Genomic DNA, 17,196 nt, shown 5'->3' with positions numbered 1-17,196 from the left:
GTCTCCTTCGCAGATTCACCTTCAACTTAGGCTGACCGCACTGCACGTATGCAAATTTCCCCAGAACAGCTGATCAGTAGCTCTGCTCTGCTGCCCTCTGCTGGATGATTGCCTTCACTCAAACTCCTCGGGTCTCCTTCGCAGATTCACCTTCAACTTAGGCTGACCGCACTGCACGTATGCAAATTTCCCCAGAACAGCTGATCAGTAGCTCTGCTCTGCTGCCCTCTGCTGGATGATTGCCTTCACTCAAACTCCTCGGGTCTCCTTCGCAGATTCACCTTCAACTTAGGCTGACCGCACTGCACGTATGCAAATTTCCCAGAACAGCTGATCAGTAGCTCTGCTCTGCTGCCCTCTGCTGGATGATTGCCTTCACTCAAACTCCTCGGGTCTCCTTCGCAGATTCACCTTCAACTTAGGCTGACCGCACTGCACGTATGCAAATTTCCCCAGAACAGCTGATCAGTAGCTCTGCTCTGCTGCCCTCTGCTGGATGATTGCCTTCACTCAAACTCCTCGGGTCTTCTTTGCAGATTCACCTTCAACTTAGGCTGACCGCACTGCACGTATGCAAATTTCCCCAGAACAGCTGATCAGTAGCTCTGCTCTGCTGCCCTCTGCTGGATGATTGCCTTCACTCAAACTCCTCGGGTCTCCTTCGCAGATTCACCTTCAACTTAGGCTGACTGCACTGCACGTATGCAAATATCCCCAGAACAGCTGATCAGTAGCTCTGCTCTGCTTCCCTCTGCTGGATGATTGCCTTCACTCAAACTCCTCGGGTCTCCTTCGCAGATTCACCTTCAACTTAGGCTGACCGCACTGCACGTATGCAAATTTCCCCAGAACAGCTGATCAGTAGCTCTGCTCTGCTGCCCTCTGCTGGATCTCTGTTGGTGATCGTCTGAAGAGTCCGAAGATTCCGATGCGTAGCGGCAGCGACCCGGATCCCGTGATCCAGTCCCGAGGGGAGGACAAAATGGCGGCGTCCGGAGTACCTGCGGGGAAGAAAATGGCGGTGCCCATGCAGCGCACGTGGCCCCGGGAGCTGCGGACGGCAGGGTCCATTGTGCGATCGGCTGGGGAGAGGGGAAGAGGTCGGGCACGATAGAGGCAACAGCGCGGGCCTGACACACCGCTGCAAAGTGGCCTTTCTTACCACACGATTTGCAGTTTGCGGCGCGGGCCGGGCAGCGCTAGCAGCGGGGACCCCCAGGATGCGCGGTATGGCGAGCAGCGCAGGTTTACTGTGCGGGAGCGGCCCCAGTCGGGTGGGTCGGTAGCGGGGTCCACGAGGGGTAGAATGGGTGGGCCATGCGGTAAGATGAGTGGGCGAGGTAGGATTGCACATTACGGGAAGTGGCCGTCATAGAGAGCGCTAAAGTCTTTGTCGCTGCTAGATCGAGCGTGGCCCCTTCCAGCAGTCATTGCCGGATGGGGTCCGATGCAATACCCGTTACAAATGCATCCCGCATGAGGAGATTGGAATGTTCCGTAGCCGAGACAGCCTGGCACTCGCAGTCCCGTACTAAAGGGATAAGGGCCCGCCAGAAGTCCTCAATCGACTCACCCAGTTGCTGGACGCGAGTGGCAAGTACATGCCTCGCAAACAGAGTGTTTATCGACTGGACATAATTCTCTTTGAGCAGTTCCATAGCACGGGCGTAGGTCGGCGCGTCCTGTATCAGCGGGAACACGCTGGAGCTCAGTCTGGAGTAAAGGAGTTGTACCTTCTGAGCCTCCGATGGTGCAGGGTCCGCTGAGGAGATGTAGGCTTCGAAGACAGCCAGCCAGTGGTTAAAGTCTTTCCTGGCGTTCGGCGATTGCGGATCCAGCTGCAGGCGATCAGGCTTGATTCTGATGTCCATGAATTGGGAAATCTCACAGTAATAAATTGTTGCGCTAACAATTGCACACAGAAACACGAAACGGTATAAAAGAGGCTTTATTACCGTGAGATGTTATTACCTCAAGTGGAGCTGTAAAATGGCAGCTCAGGAGACCTCATGGATATTTATGCTGCTCCTGTGGGCGGAGCTAGCCGGCAGGGGCTTACCGACAAACCTGTAATAGCCGGTACTATTGTACATCCCCTAATAGAGGCACACACACATATATATACAGTGGTATTACCACACACTGTATGTGTGGAGTCTGCATGTTCTCCCCATGTCTGCGGTTTCCGCTGGGTGCTCGTTTCCTCCCACGAATCCTGAAAGACGTGCTGTTAGATGAATTGGACATTCTGAATTCTCCTTCAGTGTACACGAACAGGTGCCGGAATGTGACGACTAGGGGCTTTTCACAATAACTTCATTGCAGTGTTAGTGTAAGCCTACTTGTGTCAATAATAAAGACTATTATTATGTTAATAAAATATTGGTCACAGTGGTTTACTTTGAAATGCAACATGTTATGTTTGATTTGCATTCTGCAAGTTCCCACAAAGTGTAGAAATCTTTTTGATGGTGCTGATTGTGGGAGGACTGTTGGCCAGGACATGAGGCGAACAACCCTGTACTTTTTTGAAAAGTGCATTTATGCCCTAAACAAGCAGGTTTTTTTTGTCAAAAACAACACAACCCCAATAAGGCAGCATTTCCTCAGGAATGTCAATCTGGATGGCATGATTGAAGTTCTGTCTCAATTCTATCACGTCGATAGGACTGCTGCAAGCCTCCCCCGCCGCACTCGGTCTGTTGTCGTCCCCTCCCTCCCTCTCCGTTGCGGATCTGCGGTTGTTTCCCTCCGGACAGTTTGTGGGGAAACACCCGGACGTTAACCTGCGCCGTTTCCAAGTTTTGTTCCCATAGAAACAACGCGCGCGCTAGAGCTCAGCAACAGGGATAGAGTGGGAAAGAGAGAAATAGAGTAGGAAAGAGAGAGTGGGAAATAGAGTGGGATAGAGAGAGTGGGAAAGAGAGAAATAAAGTGGGATAGAGAGAGTGGGAGCTAGAGCGTGGGAAAGAGAAAAAGGGAGAGAGAAAAAGAGATTGAGAGCGAGTGGGATAGGGACAGAGAAAGAGTGGGATAGTGAGAGTGGGATAGAGTGAGACTTGGATAGAGAGAGAGGGTTAGAGAGAGTGAGTGTGGGATAGTGAGAGTGGAATATAGAGAGAGCGACAGTCAGATAGAGTGGGAGAGAGAGTGAGATAAATTGGGATACAGAGTGAGAGACCAAGATAAATCGGGATAGGGAGAGATAGTGAGACTGGGAAAAGCCGAGAGAGAGAGAGAGAGAGAGGACACAGGATAAAGAGAAACACAGGATAGAGGTAGACCGGAATAAATTGGGATAGAGACACCAGAAAAGAGAGAGCAGGATAAACCAGGATAGTGAGAGAGAGACAGACCCAGATAGAGAGAGAGTAGAGGTAGTAAGAGAGTCAAGGATAAACCAGAATAGAGAGACAGAGCAGGATAGCTGTGACAGAGATTAGGGAATCAGGGATAGGCAGGAAGAGAGGGATTGGATAAATTGGAATAGAGAGAGAGAGAGGGTGAGTGTGAGACCAAGATAAACCAGGAAAGGCAGGGTGAATCTGAGGCAAAGAAGATGATTCCTCCAATAGACTCGTTGTTAAAGTATGACCATCCACTGCTTGTCAGCAGGAATATGGAGAAAAAATCTGCCAAGGTGAGTCTGTGTGCTATTTTAACCTATAATCCACCTAATTTCTTTACAGTTTTTCCTTTTACCTTCCTGCTAATTACCCATGTAAGCCTGGTTTGTACTGATCTCAACAGGCCCAAGGGGCGCACCACAACTGTTTTCCATGCTTCAAAACCACCATAAGCCTTCAAAACCTCCACCCTCACAAACTGTTGTCTAAATCCCAATCTAATTTTTATCTGAGATTCTGCAATGTTGTCATCACGTAATCCTATGCACGCCTCCCTGTACTTCAACCCTCAAGTCCAGTTTTTAATCATACAAACATACGAAGTAAGAGCAGAAGGAGGCCATTTGGTCCCACGGGCCTGCTCTGCCATTCAATAAGATCACGACTGATCTGTGTTTCGCATTCCACATTTTGTTCTAGCTTTGATTTCCTTGCCTAGTAATAATCTATCTACCTATATCTTAAAAATATTCAGTAGAAGATGGTACGGTGGCGCAGTGGTTAGTTAGCACTGCTGTCTCACAGCACCAAGGACCCAGGTTTGATCCCAGCCCTGGGTCACAGTCCATATGGAGTTTGCACATTCTTCCCGTGTCTGCGTGGGCCTCACCCCCAGAACCCAAAGATGTGCAGTGTAGGTGGATTGGCTATGCTGAATGCCCCTTAATTGGAAAAAGAAAAGAAAAAAAAATCAGTGATCCTGCTTCCGCTGCCTTCTGAGGCAAAGCATTACAAAGTCGCACAACTTTTGGAGAGAAAAAAATTCACCTAATCTCTGTCTTGAAAGGGCAATGCAATGCCTAATTTTAAAACTGTTGCGCCTATTTCTGGACTCACCCACCAGAGGAAACATCCTTTCCATGTCCACCTTGTCAAGACCATTCAGGATCTTATACACTTCAATCAAGTCACCCCCCCCCCCCCCCCCCCCCCCCCCCCCCCCCCCCCCCCGCCACTCTTCTAAACTCCAGTCGAAACAAACCTGTCCAACCTATCCACTTAAGACAACCTGCTCACTCAGTTATCAATCTAGAAAACCACCTCTGAATTACCTCCAATGCACTTACATCCTTCCTTAAATAAGGAGAGGAAACTGTACAAAGTAGTCAAAATGCGGTCTCTCCAATATCCTGTATAACTGAAGCATAACCGTCTTATTTTTATGTTCAATTCGTATTGTAATAAAGGATAGCTTCCAATAGCCACCTTAATTACCTGCATACTAACTTTCATACTAACGTTGTGTGACTCATGCACGAGAACGCCAAGATCCCTCCGTACCTCATCATTCTGCATTCTCCCCTTATTTAAGTAATACTCTGCTTTTTTTGTTGTTCCTGCCAAGATCAACAACTTCACATTTTCCCACCAAATACCCCTTCTGCCAGATTTCTGCTCACTCACTCAACCCATTTATATGCATCTGCTAACTCGCTATGTCTTCACAACAAACTTACTTTCATACCTATACTTGTGTCGTCTGCATGTTTAGCTGCCGTGCCTTTGCTCCCCTCATCTAAGTCATTGATGTAAATTTTTAAAAGTTGACGCCCAGCACAGACACCTGAGGGACTCCACTTGTCACATCCTTTTAATCAAATAAACACCCATTTATGCATTCTCAATTTTCTCCAGCCAGTTTTCTATCTAGGCTAATATATTATCCCCTACACCATGAGCTTTTATTTTCCGTAATAACCTTTGATGTTACACCTTATCACATGTTTTCTGGAAATCCAAGTATAGTGGGCTGAATTCTCCGCCATTGGAATGTTCCGTTTTTCCGACAGTCCGGGGGTATCCCGAGCGCTGGGGGCTGCCCCATAACAGGAAATCATTGACCAGCTGGCAAAACGGAGAATCTCAATGGTGTGCTGAAGCAGAAATCTGACGCGGCGGGACGGAGAAACCCGGCCAGTATGTCTACAAGCTCCCCCCTATCCACAGCATATGTTACTCCTTCAAAGAACTCCAACAAATTGGTTAAACATGATTTCCCTTTTGTAAAGCCATGTTGACTCAAGTGCCCAGCTCTTTATTGATCGATTCTTTATTACCTCTTTATTGATCAATTCTTAAACCTTCCCCATGATAGACATCAAGTTAAATGGTTTATAGTTTCCTGTTTTCTGCCTCCCTCCCTTTTTGAATACAGAGATTATTCCCTGCTTTTCAGGTGGAACCTTCTCAGAATCTAGGGAATTTTGCAAAACCAACACCAATGAATCTACTACATCATCAACCATATTTTTAAAGATCCTAAGATGACGTTCATCTGGACCCGGAGACTTGAAAGCTGCCAGCTCTTTCAGTTTGCTCAGTACTCCTTCCCTGGTGATTGTAATTTCACCAAGTTCCTCTCTCCCTCCATCTCTGATTTATAGCTATTGCTGGAATGTGTTTTTAATCCTCCATATTGAAGACGGAAGCAAAATATTTGTTCATTTCATCCACCGTTTCCATATTATCCACTATTAATTCCCCGTTGTTGCTCTCTAGAGGATCAACACTCATTTTACTTACACTTTTCCTTTGTAAATACATGTAGAAACTCTTGCTAGTTCCCCTAACTTCTTTAGTTATCATGGATCCTCCTTTAGATTTTTTCTTTATATTAGGAATATACTTATTCTGAGTATTCTGGTATTTCCCCTGAAATGCCACTGCTGGGATTTCTGGTGATAGGGATGTGCTAAGAAGTCACACACCAGGTTGCTCTCGTCCCGCGAACCTGAAAAATAGTCACTTTCTGCCTGAAAGATGCCTGCAAATGAGACAAATCATCCCACACACCACCAACAAAATAAAGACAGACAGAAAGATACCAAATAACAGCCAGCCCAGAGGATGAGTGGAGACCAGGAGTGGGAAGAGCCTGGAAAACAGCATTCGGCCGAGCCGACCAGCGCACGAGGCGGCGAAACTCGGACTTTGTCAGAGCGAGAGGAACCGACCCACCTCACATGAAGCCCCCCTCACCAGGAAATGGATGGAGGAAAGCCAAGATGGGACGAAAGCAGACATACAAGCTGCGGTGAAGGGTGCGGTGGCCGAAGCGCTGGCGAACGTGCAGATGGCCCTGGACAAAGTCAAAAAGCGACTGGAGGCAACGTTTAAGTATCTAGAAAGGGCTGCAACGGACCAGACTGACCGGATCGTTGCCCTGCAAAAAGAGATGGCAAGGCTGGCAGCGACACAAGGGTAAATCTGAGAGGAAAGGTTGAGGACCAGGAGAACCAGTCGAGGTGGCAGAACCTACAGATCGTGGGCCTACCGGAGGGGATCAAAGGTAGGAATCCTACAGACTATGTGGCCCAAATGCTGGGTAACCTGGTGGGAAGGGACAGCTTCCCCATCCACCAGAAATCGACAGAGCACACAGGTCGCTCCAACTAAAGCCCAAAACTGGGGAACAGCCGCAAGGTTAATTGCAAAAATGCACCAACACCAAGACCGGGAGAGAATCCTGCGCTGGGCCAGGCAGTCCAAAACCCGCAGCTGGGAAGGTCACAAGATCCGGATCTACCAGGACATTGGGGCTGACCTGTCCAAGCGCCAAGCTAAATTGAACAAAGCAAATGCTGTCTTGTACAGAATCAGCTTGAGATTTGTAATGCTGTTCCCAACCAAGCTCTGGGTACATGTCAAGGCAGGAACACTTTTTCACAGTCCCTTCGCATTCTGACAAGTTCGTCGCAGAGAACGGCCTGGAGAAGTGGCAGCAGAAGGAGCGATGAAGAGCCCGCAGAATGAGACTTTGAATGTTCGAACAAGAAAAAGTTCTCTCCCTTCTACAGCCTGTATAGCCAACAGTAGACCATTGCCACAGTAACCGCTTTACGTGGGAGAACACTACCTTGTTTTGGAGACGAGAGCAGTAATAATAGTAATAATAATCTTTATAATCACAAGTAGGCTTACATTAACACTGCAATGAAGATACTGTGAAAATCCCCGAGTCGCCACATTCCAGCGCCTGTTCGGGTACACGGAGGGAGAATTCAGAATGTCTAAATTACCTCAAAGCACGTCTTTCGGGACTTATGGGAGGAAACATGCAGACTCCGCACAGACAGTGACCCAAGCCAGGAATCAAATCTGGGACCGTGGCACTGTGAAACAATAGTGCTAACCACTGTGCTACCATGCCGCCCGATGATAGAGATTGTGGGTTTGGAAGGTGAGATAAGTACAGCTAACCACAGGGTAAATGGTGGAAAATGGCGGTCAGGGAGCCCAGAGATTGGGCAACAGGAGGAAGTGCAACAACTCCCGAGAGGAGGGCCATCACAATAGCGAGGTAGCAAGCACCTGGTTCCCTGAGGAGAAAAGAGGCTGCAGCGCGTTCCCAGCAAAATAGAAGGTGCCTGGTAGAGGGGGGACAGATAACGGATTGGGGGGGGGAGGTAATCAGAGGAAGAAACAGGGGCAAGGGGGTTTAGCTACGGGATGGGGGGAGAAGAGTGGGGAGGCACCGAGAGGGAAAGATAGGTGAAGAAAGATGGAGGGCATTAGACTGGCTACAGAGGCCACATGTGGCGATTTGGAACAAAACGGCGCTGCAAGCAACCACTTGGGAATGTCCCTGGACAAAGGGAAACCCTGGAGTGCAGGGGCTCATCCACATGGCGAACGCACAGTTGCCGGCCATGTTGGACGCCACCTGGACAAAGGGAAACCCCAGAACGCAGGGGCACCTCGACCAGGTAAGTATGGTTGATCCCACTGGAGCGGAGTGGACAAAATAGTCCTGTACACCGGGGCAGGATAGTCACCTGGAACGTTAGAGGACTTAACAGCCCAGTGAAAAGATCCAGAGTCTTCGCCAACCTGAGAAACATGAAAGGCGACATAGCCTTCCTCCAAGAGACCTACCTGAGGGAGAGGGACCGACTGCGGGTAAGGAAGGGCTGTGTTGGACAGACCTACCATTCCTCCTATGGGACAAGGGCCAAGGGGGTAGCCATTTTGCTAAATAAGAGGACAATGTTCACGGCGACAAGGGTGGTTACAGATCCAGGGGGACGATACGCATGGCCAGCAGTGCGGTAGTCCTCGTTAATGTGTGCGCCCATCTGGGACGACACAGAGTTTATAAAGAAGACTTTGGCGGAAATTCCTGATATGGATATGCACCGACTGATCATGGACTTTAACTGTGTACAGGACCCACGAACAGGCAGGTCCAATCGCAAAACGAGAAGGACCTCTAACATGGTGAAAAAAACGGAGCCTATTTATGGAGGAGATGGGGGCGGTGGACCCATGGAGATTCACCCACCCAGGGGAGAAGGAGTTCTCCTTCTCCCAAGGGGATAATGTCTACTCAAGGATCGACTTATTTGGAGTGGGAAAATCGGTGCTTCCAGGGCTGGTAAAGGCGGAATACTCCGCGAACGTAATCTCTGACCACGCTCCACATTATATGGATGTGCAGTTGGCGGCGGGCCCTCACTTTTTTGCGACAAGGCTTTTTTGCAAGACAGTAACACAGGCCATAGACGAATATACTTCTGACAATCAGAATGGGGAGTTCTCACCCTCCACATTCTGGGAGGCGCTGAAGGCTGTGATCAGGGAAGAAAACTATCACTTATAAAGTATGAAGAGACAGGGAAGAGAAGGCGGATAGGTAATAGCTGGTTCACTCCATACTGGAGGCAGACCAGCGATACTCCGAGGCCCGCACTGTAGAGCTCCTGGCGGAGAGGAAAAAGCTACAAATGGACTTTAATCTGCTCTCCACAAGGAAAGCAGCGCACCAACACCGCCAGGCACGGGGGACCTTGTATGAACATGGAGACAAGGCTAGCTGCCTGCTGGCTCATCAGCTGAGAAAGTAGGCAGCCACACGGGAAATAGATCAGGCATAGCAGAGGCAGATTAGGAGCGGAACTGGACAAGATCAACAAGGCCTTTGAGATCTTCTACCAGGGACTGTACAACTCGGAGCCCCCAGCAGGCAACTCGGGGATGAAACAGCTCCTTGATGTACTGGACATGCCAGTTGTGGGGGAGGACAGGAAATGGGGCCTGGAGGTACCATTAGAACTGGGAGAAGCCATGGAGAGCATTAGCTCCATGCAATCGGGGAAGGCGCCGGGACCAGATGGAATCCCGGTGGACCTCTACGAAAGATTTGCGACAGCACTGGCCCCGCCCCTGTGGGAGATGTTCACAGACGCGCTGACGAGGGGCACACTGCTGCCTGTGCTAGCACAAGTAGCACAAGCCTCAATCTCGCTGATACGTAAAAAAGACAAAGACCCAACAGAATGCGGTTCCTGCAGACCCATAGATGCAAAAATACTGGCCAAGATCTTAGCCAAAAGTCTGGAGGACTGCGTACCGGTGGTCACAGAAGACCAGACAGGCTTTTTCAAGGGTAGACAGCTAACCTCGAACATCAGGCGCTGCTGAATGTCATCATGATCCCATCTGGGGACAGAACACCTGAGGTGATTGTTTCCCTGGACGCTGAAAGGCCTTCGACAGAATCAAATGGAAGTACCTCATAAAGGTACTGTAGTGGTCTGGGCTTGGAACAAGGTTCCCTGCCTGAGTGAAGCCCCTGTACAACGCTCCCACGCCGAGCGTACGGACAAACACCACCAGCTCCAAGTATTTCCAGCTGCATAGGGCACAAGGCAGGGATGCCTATTATCCCCGCTGCTGCTCGCCCTAGCGATCGAGCAACTAGCGATTGAGGGTAGCAAATAATTGGAAAGGGATCCAGAGAGGAGCTCAGAGTCTCGCTCTATGCAGATGACCTGCTCCTCTACATCTCAGACCCGCAAAGCATCATGGAAGGAATCATGGTGCTTTTGAAAGAGTTTGGAACCTTCTCGGGCTACAAACCTAACCTGAGCAAAACCGAGACCTTTCTGATGAACCCGCAAGGGGGAGGGGCAGAGCTGGAGGGGCTGCCGTTTGAACAGGCTTGGTACAAATTCTACTACCTGGGGATCCAAATTCCCCAGAACTGGACCGGGATCCACAAATGGAATCTCAGCCTGACTGAGGAAGTTAAAAAGGACCTGCAGAGATGCAACACACTGGCGGGGAGAGTGCAGATGATCAAAATGAACGTACTGCCCAAGTTCCTTTTCCTATTTAGATCCATCCCGATCTACATCCCCAAGGCCTTTTTCAATTCACTGGACAAACTGATTATGGCGTTTATATGTGGGTGGGTGGGGCGGGGGGCAGAGGGAAGAATGCAAGGATCCCAAAGAGAGGACTATAGAGATCAAGATCCAAGGGGTGGGCCTTGAACTCCCAAACCTACAATATTACAACTGTGCAGTGACCGCAGAGAGAGTAAATGGGTGGATAAAGAAAGCAGAAGCTGAGTGGGTGCTCATCAAGGCGGGTTCTTGCAGAGGGACCTCCCTCGGGGCTGTAGCCACGTTGGCACTCCCATCTCCACCTAATAAATATTTAACAACCACAGGATCATGCCGGCGACCATGGATGCTTCCTTCAAAAGGTGGAGACAGATCGGGGGGATGCTGACAGTTAGGGACTTATACACCAGCAACAGATTAACAACACTCCAAGAGCTGGCAGAAAGATTCCAGCTGATGGGTGGCAACAAACTTAGTTATCTACAACTCAAAAACTTTCTACGAAAAGAAACGAGGACGTACCCACAACCACCACTACAGTAACTGCTAGTGGACCTGCTGGATGTGGACATCTTAGGAAAGGGGAACTGTGACGTGTACGGATGACTGCTAAGGGGGCCCAACGCCCAACTGGATGAGACAAGGGAGAAGTAAGAGAAAGACTTTGGGTTGAAAAAGGGTGGGGACTCTGGAGTAAAGCACTGCACAGGGTCAACTCCACCTCCACATGCGCAAGGCTCAGCCTAATGCAGCCGAAAGTGATACACAGACCCCTCTGAACCAGGGTTCAGAATGAGCGGGTTCTTCCTGGAGGTGGAGGACAAATGCGAACGGTGCCAAGGAGGCCCGGCCAACCACGGCCACATATTCTGGTCTTGCCCCGGACTTGCAGGGTATTGGACAGCCTTCTTTGAGGCAATGTCCAAAGTGGTGGGGATAAAGGTTTCGCCATCTCCGAGAGTGACAGTTTTCGGGGTATCAGAACAGCCAGATCTCTTCATGGGGAGAAAGGCTGATGCTCTTGCCTTTGCCTCCCTGATTGCCCGCCAGAGAATCCTGCTTGGCTGGCTGTTGGCAGCACCTCCCAAAGCTGCAGACTGGCTGTGTGACCTATCGGGATTCTCCAAATGGAGAAAATTAAATTTGCCATCTGAGGGTCGGAAGAAGACTTTCGCAAAACGTGAGGGCCATTCACTCGGTTGTTTAAAGATCTGTTTGTAGTCAGTAACGAGATCAGGAGGGGGTAGCCACGACACAGTAAGGAAGGGGAGGGGACAGTGGTCAGGGGAACAAAGAACTCAAAGGAACTCAGCCGAGCACATCACAGGAACCAAGAGACACAAGGAGGGGGGGGGGGGGGGGGGGGGGGGGTGCAGGCAGGGGCAACAACAACCTGAACCAAAGGGAAGAAAAGCAAAGGGGAAACCGGTGGAGAGCGTAACGCAGGGGACCACAATTACCATGGCAAACATTGCAAGGAAGAGATAAAAGAAAGAGAAGGGGAAACTGAAATATTTATGTAAATAATCAAAACTGATCATGGTGTAAATAGTTCTAGTTTTACATATATAACTCCCACTGTTTATTCCTATTTATATTTGTTTTGTATACCAAAAACGCAATAAACAAAAACTTTCAATGCCATTGCTTCTCTGTTGATCTATCTATCCCCTAGCCTATTATCCAGTTTACTCCAGCTAGCTCAGCTTTCATGCCCATACAGTTGCCCTTATTTAATCTTAAAATAGTCTTAGATTCACTCACCTCCATTTCATTCTGGATGTAAAATTCAATCGTATTGTGTTGCTAGCTAGTGGTGCCTTTCCTCTGAGATCATTAATTAATCCTGTCACACTATGCAATACCAAGTCTAATATAACCTGCTCCTTCGTGCGTTCCAGACTGCTCTAAGAAACTAACTTGAAATCATTCTACGAACTCCTCATCCAGGCTACAATGCAGTCTGATTTTCCAGTTTATACGTAGATTAAAATTATTATTTTACCACAAGCACTCAATGTTTCTTCTTGCATACTTTGTCCAGATTGTGGGTTACTGTTAGTAGACCACTCCCAGTAGTGACTTATTTCCCATTAACAATGCTACCCCTCCAACTTTACCGAGCTTCCTACTCTACTTGAATGTCATATACCACTCAAAATTCAATATCGAGAGGTGGAGTAAATCTTGAAAGCTGAACAAGCTGGCTTTCGGCGATGGTGAAACACATGCAACTAGATCCTTGCCCTAACCATTTTCTTTGAAAATAACCTCAAAACCTCTTTCTCGATCTCACTGCCGCATGTGGCATGATCTGGCACTAGTCTCCTTGTAAAAATTTCAAGAGACTTCCCTTCGTGAGTTACTGACGCCATGAAACTATTACTCCGAGACAGGCGGTTCAGGGTACACATGCATGGTGAGACAAGCGCCTGGAGGAAACAGTCCAATGGGCTTCCCCAGAGATCTGTTCTAGCCCTAGCCTTTCCAATCTCAATGATCTGCCTCCAACCCTGCCTCAGAAGTTCATCTATTCTGACACTATCTGCTGTGCTTCTCAGGCTCAGACACTCTCTGAACTGGAGGCAACATTAAACAACCATGTTGTAAAGCTGGCCAACTACTGCCAGACATGAAGCCTTTAGCCCAGCAGCAACAAACCAGTCTCAAGTATATTCCAGCCCCACAATGCCAGGGCCAAGAGGGAACTCAACATCTCCTTGAATGACAACAGACTGACTCACAAACAACATCCCGTTTATCTTCGTGTTACCCTTGACCTGAGATACAAAAAACATCTGAGCAACACAGCAGCAAAGGTCAAAACTTGCTGACTCTCCACAGGGTGCAGAAGCTCAAACCTTAAGGACCTCAGGTCTTACTATTGTCTACTCGATTGTGCACCAGTATGGTACAACTCATCCCACAGTCTTGTAGATACCCACTCAACACAACAATACATATCACCTCGGGAACCTCCGGCCAACTCCACTCCCCTGGTTCCTGGTGCTGACAACATCCCACCCCCTCACATAAGGAAGGAAATTGAAAATAAGAAACCTGGAGAAGATTTATATCAACCCAAGCCTGCCGCTACACAACAATCTTACCAACCCCACCGACTATTCGCCTCCCATCATGCCAGCCCGTATGGCTAAGACCACCCTGCCAAGGAACAACAGCAAAGGCCCTATGGCAGCAGGAATGGAACCAGCACGCCACCATTAAAAACACTTTCTTATCACAGATCCCACAGCCTGCTGACCCGGCTTCAACCTGCTACATCAAAATTGGGCACTCCTTATTTGTTTTCGCACTGGCCAAGGCCCTTGTGCAGCAAATTGGCATAAGTGAGGCCTTGCAGGGAACCCGGGCTCCAGCTGTGCTTCACACCAATCATTGACTCACATCATTGAAAACTGCCACCTGACAAAATTCAGCAGAGGGCTCAGAGAGCTCCATTTAGCCACTGTGGAAATTATTGCCGGCTTGGGAATTACTGCACCTGTTTTTTGAAATTCTGGGTTCACTCCTTACCATCCTGCAGCCAGGCTTCTGTAACGGCTATCAGATCATATTCACTGACTTCAACATCCCCCATCAATTTGTTTATTTTGTTCTATTTGCATTCAGATAACGAGTCTTTAGTTTGTCTTTATTATCTATGTAACATCTAATCTTGATTCTTTGTGTATTCTTACGTTTTCTCTCAGTCCCTTCCTGCCACTCTATGACCCTCATTTCCCATTTCACGATTTTCCTCTCTTAACTTGTTTCTATTCTTTGATGTACCACATCTTTCCACATTTAATCCTTTCTATTTAGTTCAAAACCCTCTCTACTTCCCTAGTTTCACAAGAACATTAGTCCCAGCACGGTTCATGTGTAGACCACCTCAATGGTACAGCCCCCAATTTTCCCAGAGCTGGTGACCATAAACCAGAACCTACTTTTCCCATACCCGCTTTTGAGCCACTCATTCATTTAGATTTATTGTCACATGTACCGAGGTACAGTGAAAAGCATTTTTCTGTGTACAGTCCAGTCAGATCGTACCATACATGAAAATACATGGGTACCATACATGAAAAAAAGATATATACACAATGTAAATACATAGACATAGACATTGGGTGAAACATCGTGTAGTGCTACATTATAGAGAAGAGGGCCATTCAGGAATCTGGTAGCAACGGGGAAGAAGCTGTTTCTGAATCTGTTAGTATGTGTTCTCAGACTTTTGTATCTTCTGCCTGATGGAAGAGGTTGGAAGAGAGAATACCCCAGCTGGGAGGGGTCTTTGATAATGTTGCCCGCTTTCCTGAGGCAACGGGAGGTAGAGACAGCGTCAATGGATGGGAGGTGGGTTCACGTGATGGACTGAGCTGTGTTCGCGACTCTGTAGTTTCTTACGGTCTTGGGTCGAGCAGTTGCCATACCAGACTGTGATGCAGCCAGATAGGATGCTTTATGTGGTGCATCTGTAAAAATTGGTAAGAATCAATGTGGACATGCCGAATTTCCTTAGTTTCCTGAGGAAATGCAAGCATTGTGTTTCTTAGTGGTAGCGTCGATGTGGGTTGACCAGGACAGATTGTTGGTGATGTGCACATGAATTTGAAGCTGTCAGCCACCTCCACCTCAGCCCTGTTGATGCAGACAGAAGTGTACAACACTTTGCTTCCTGAAGCCAATGACCATTGAGGGAGAGATTGTTGTTGTTGCACCATGCCACTAGGTTCTCTATCTCCCTGTACTCTAACTCATCATTGTTTTGAGATCTGACCAGCTACGATTGTGTCATCAGCAAATTTGTAGATGGAATTGGAACCGAATGTTGCCACACAGTCGTGTGTGTATAGGGAGTATAGTAGGGGGCTAAGCATGCAGCCATCCGGGGTCCCGATATTGAGGATTATTGTGGAGGAGGTGTCATTGTTTATTGTTTTTGATTGTAGTCTATGGATCAGAAAGTTGAGGATCTAGCTGCAGAGGGAGGAGCCAGGTCCTAGGTTTTGGAGTTTGGGCATGAGCTTGGCTGGGATTATGGTGTTGAAGGCAGAGCTGTAGTCAATGATTAGGAGTCTGGCGTGGGAGCTCTTGTTGTCAAGTTGCTTCAGGGATGAGTGTAGGGCCAGGGAGATGGAGTATGCTGTGGACCGGTCGTGGTGGTTTGCAAATTGCAGTGGATCAAGGCATTCTGGGAGCATGGAGGTGATGTGTCTTATGACCAACCTCTCGAAGCACTTCACAATGATAGGTGTCAAGGCCACCAGACGGTGCACACTGCAGCCCATCTCTCATCCAAATAAACTGACGGAACCTCAAACCTATTGGACATCTGCAGAGGCTCATACTCCTGCCCTCTGGGCCTCCTTACCTGCCTCAGTCACAGTCACACCCTCCTGCCCATGACCCAATCAGAAGACCCTATGCTAAATGGTGCGACTGCCTCCTGGTAGAAAGCATCCAGGTAAGGACTCCATCCCATTCTCCCAATTCCTTCACCTCCGTCACATCTGTTCTGTTGATGCCACGTTCCAAAACGGTGCTGCTGTCATGTCTTCATTCTTGCTTAATCGTGGTCCCGGTGAAATGCTGACAGTGTTCTCGGAGGAGGGAATCCCTCTGCAACTGGATCCTCGACTTCCTGACCCATAGACTACAATCAGTAAGGAGAAACAACAACAATTCTTCCACGATAATCCCACCCACTGTGGTTGATAGGGCTTTCAACCGTGTTTGATCCATCTCCTGCACCTCTGCCCTCACCCTATTCTCCCAGGACTAGGATAGGGTTCCTGTTGTCCTCACTTTTCACCCCACTAGCCTCCACATTCAAAGACTCATCCTCCGTCAGTTCCACCAACTCCAGCATGATTTCACCACAAAACACATCTTCCCCTCACTCTCCCTATCAGTATTTCACAGGTACCGTTCCCTCCGGGATACCTTGGTCCACTCCTCCATTACCCCCAACACCACACCCTCTTCCCACGGCACCTTCCCATGCAATTGCAGAAGGTGTAACATCTGCCCCTTTACCCTGCTCACTATCTCAAGCTCTAAACACTATATTCAGGCCTTTCATATGCACCTCCTTGAATATGATCTATTGCATTTGCTTCTCCCAGTGCGGTCTCCTACAGTGGAGAGGCTAAATGTGGACTGGGTGACCGCTTTGCAGAATACCTCAGGTTCGTCCGCAAGCCGGACCTTGATCTTCCTGTCACTTGCCATTTCAACTCACCGTCCTGCTCTCACGTCCACATGTCCGTCCTTGGCCTGCTGCAATGTTCCAGTGAAGCCCAGCGCAAACTGCAGGAACAGCACCTCACCTTCCGATTAGGCACTTCCTGACTTAACATTGAGTTCAACATCTTCAGACTGTGAACTTTCTCCTCCACCTTCACCCCATTTTTTTTCTATCAATTTATTTTCAT

General features: G+C 48.5%; 1 protein-coding gene across 1 annotated transcript in view; it reads left to right on the top strand.

The window, feature by feature from the left end:
• Positions 1 to 2,783: 2,783 nt before the first annotated feature.
• The window catches only part of dnali1 (dynein, axonemal, light intermediate chain 1), a 33,798-nt gene continuing 19,385 nt past the window's right edge, over positions 2,784 to 17,196 (top strand). Inside the window, exon 1 of the mRNA XM_038801186.1 lies at positions 2,784 to 3,640. Coding sequence (XP_038657114.1) covers positions 3,560 to 3,640 — 81 coding nt within the window. The 5' untranslated portion in view covers positions 2,784 to 3,559. The remainder of the gene's footprint in view (positions 3,641 to 17,196) is intronic.

The sequence above is a fragment of the Scyliorhinus canicula genome, chromosome 1, assembly GCF_902713615.1.
Source record: "Scyliorhinus canicula chromosome 1, sScyCan1.1, whole genome shotgun sequence".
NCBI lineage: Eukaryota > Metazoa > Chordata > Chondrichthyes > Carcharhiniformes > Scyliorhinidae > Scyliorhinus > Scyliorhinus canicula.
Note: the sequence above shows the minus strand (reverse complement) of the source record. Positions and strands in the feature narration are given on the sequence as shown.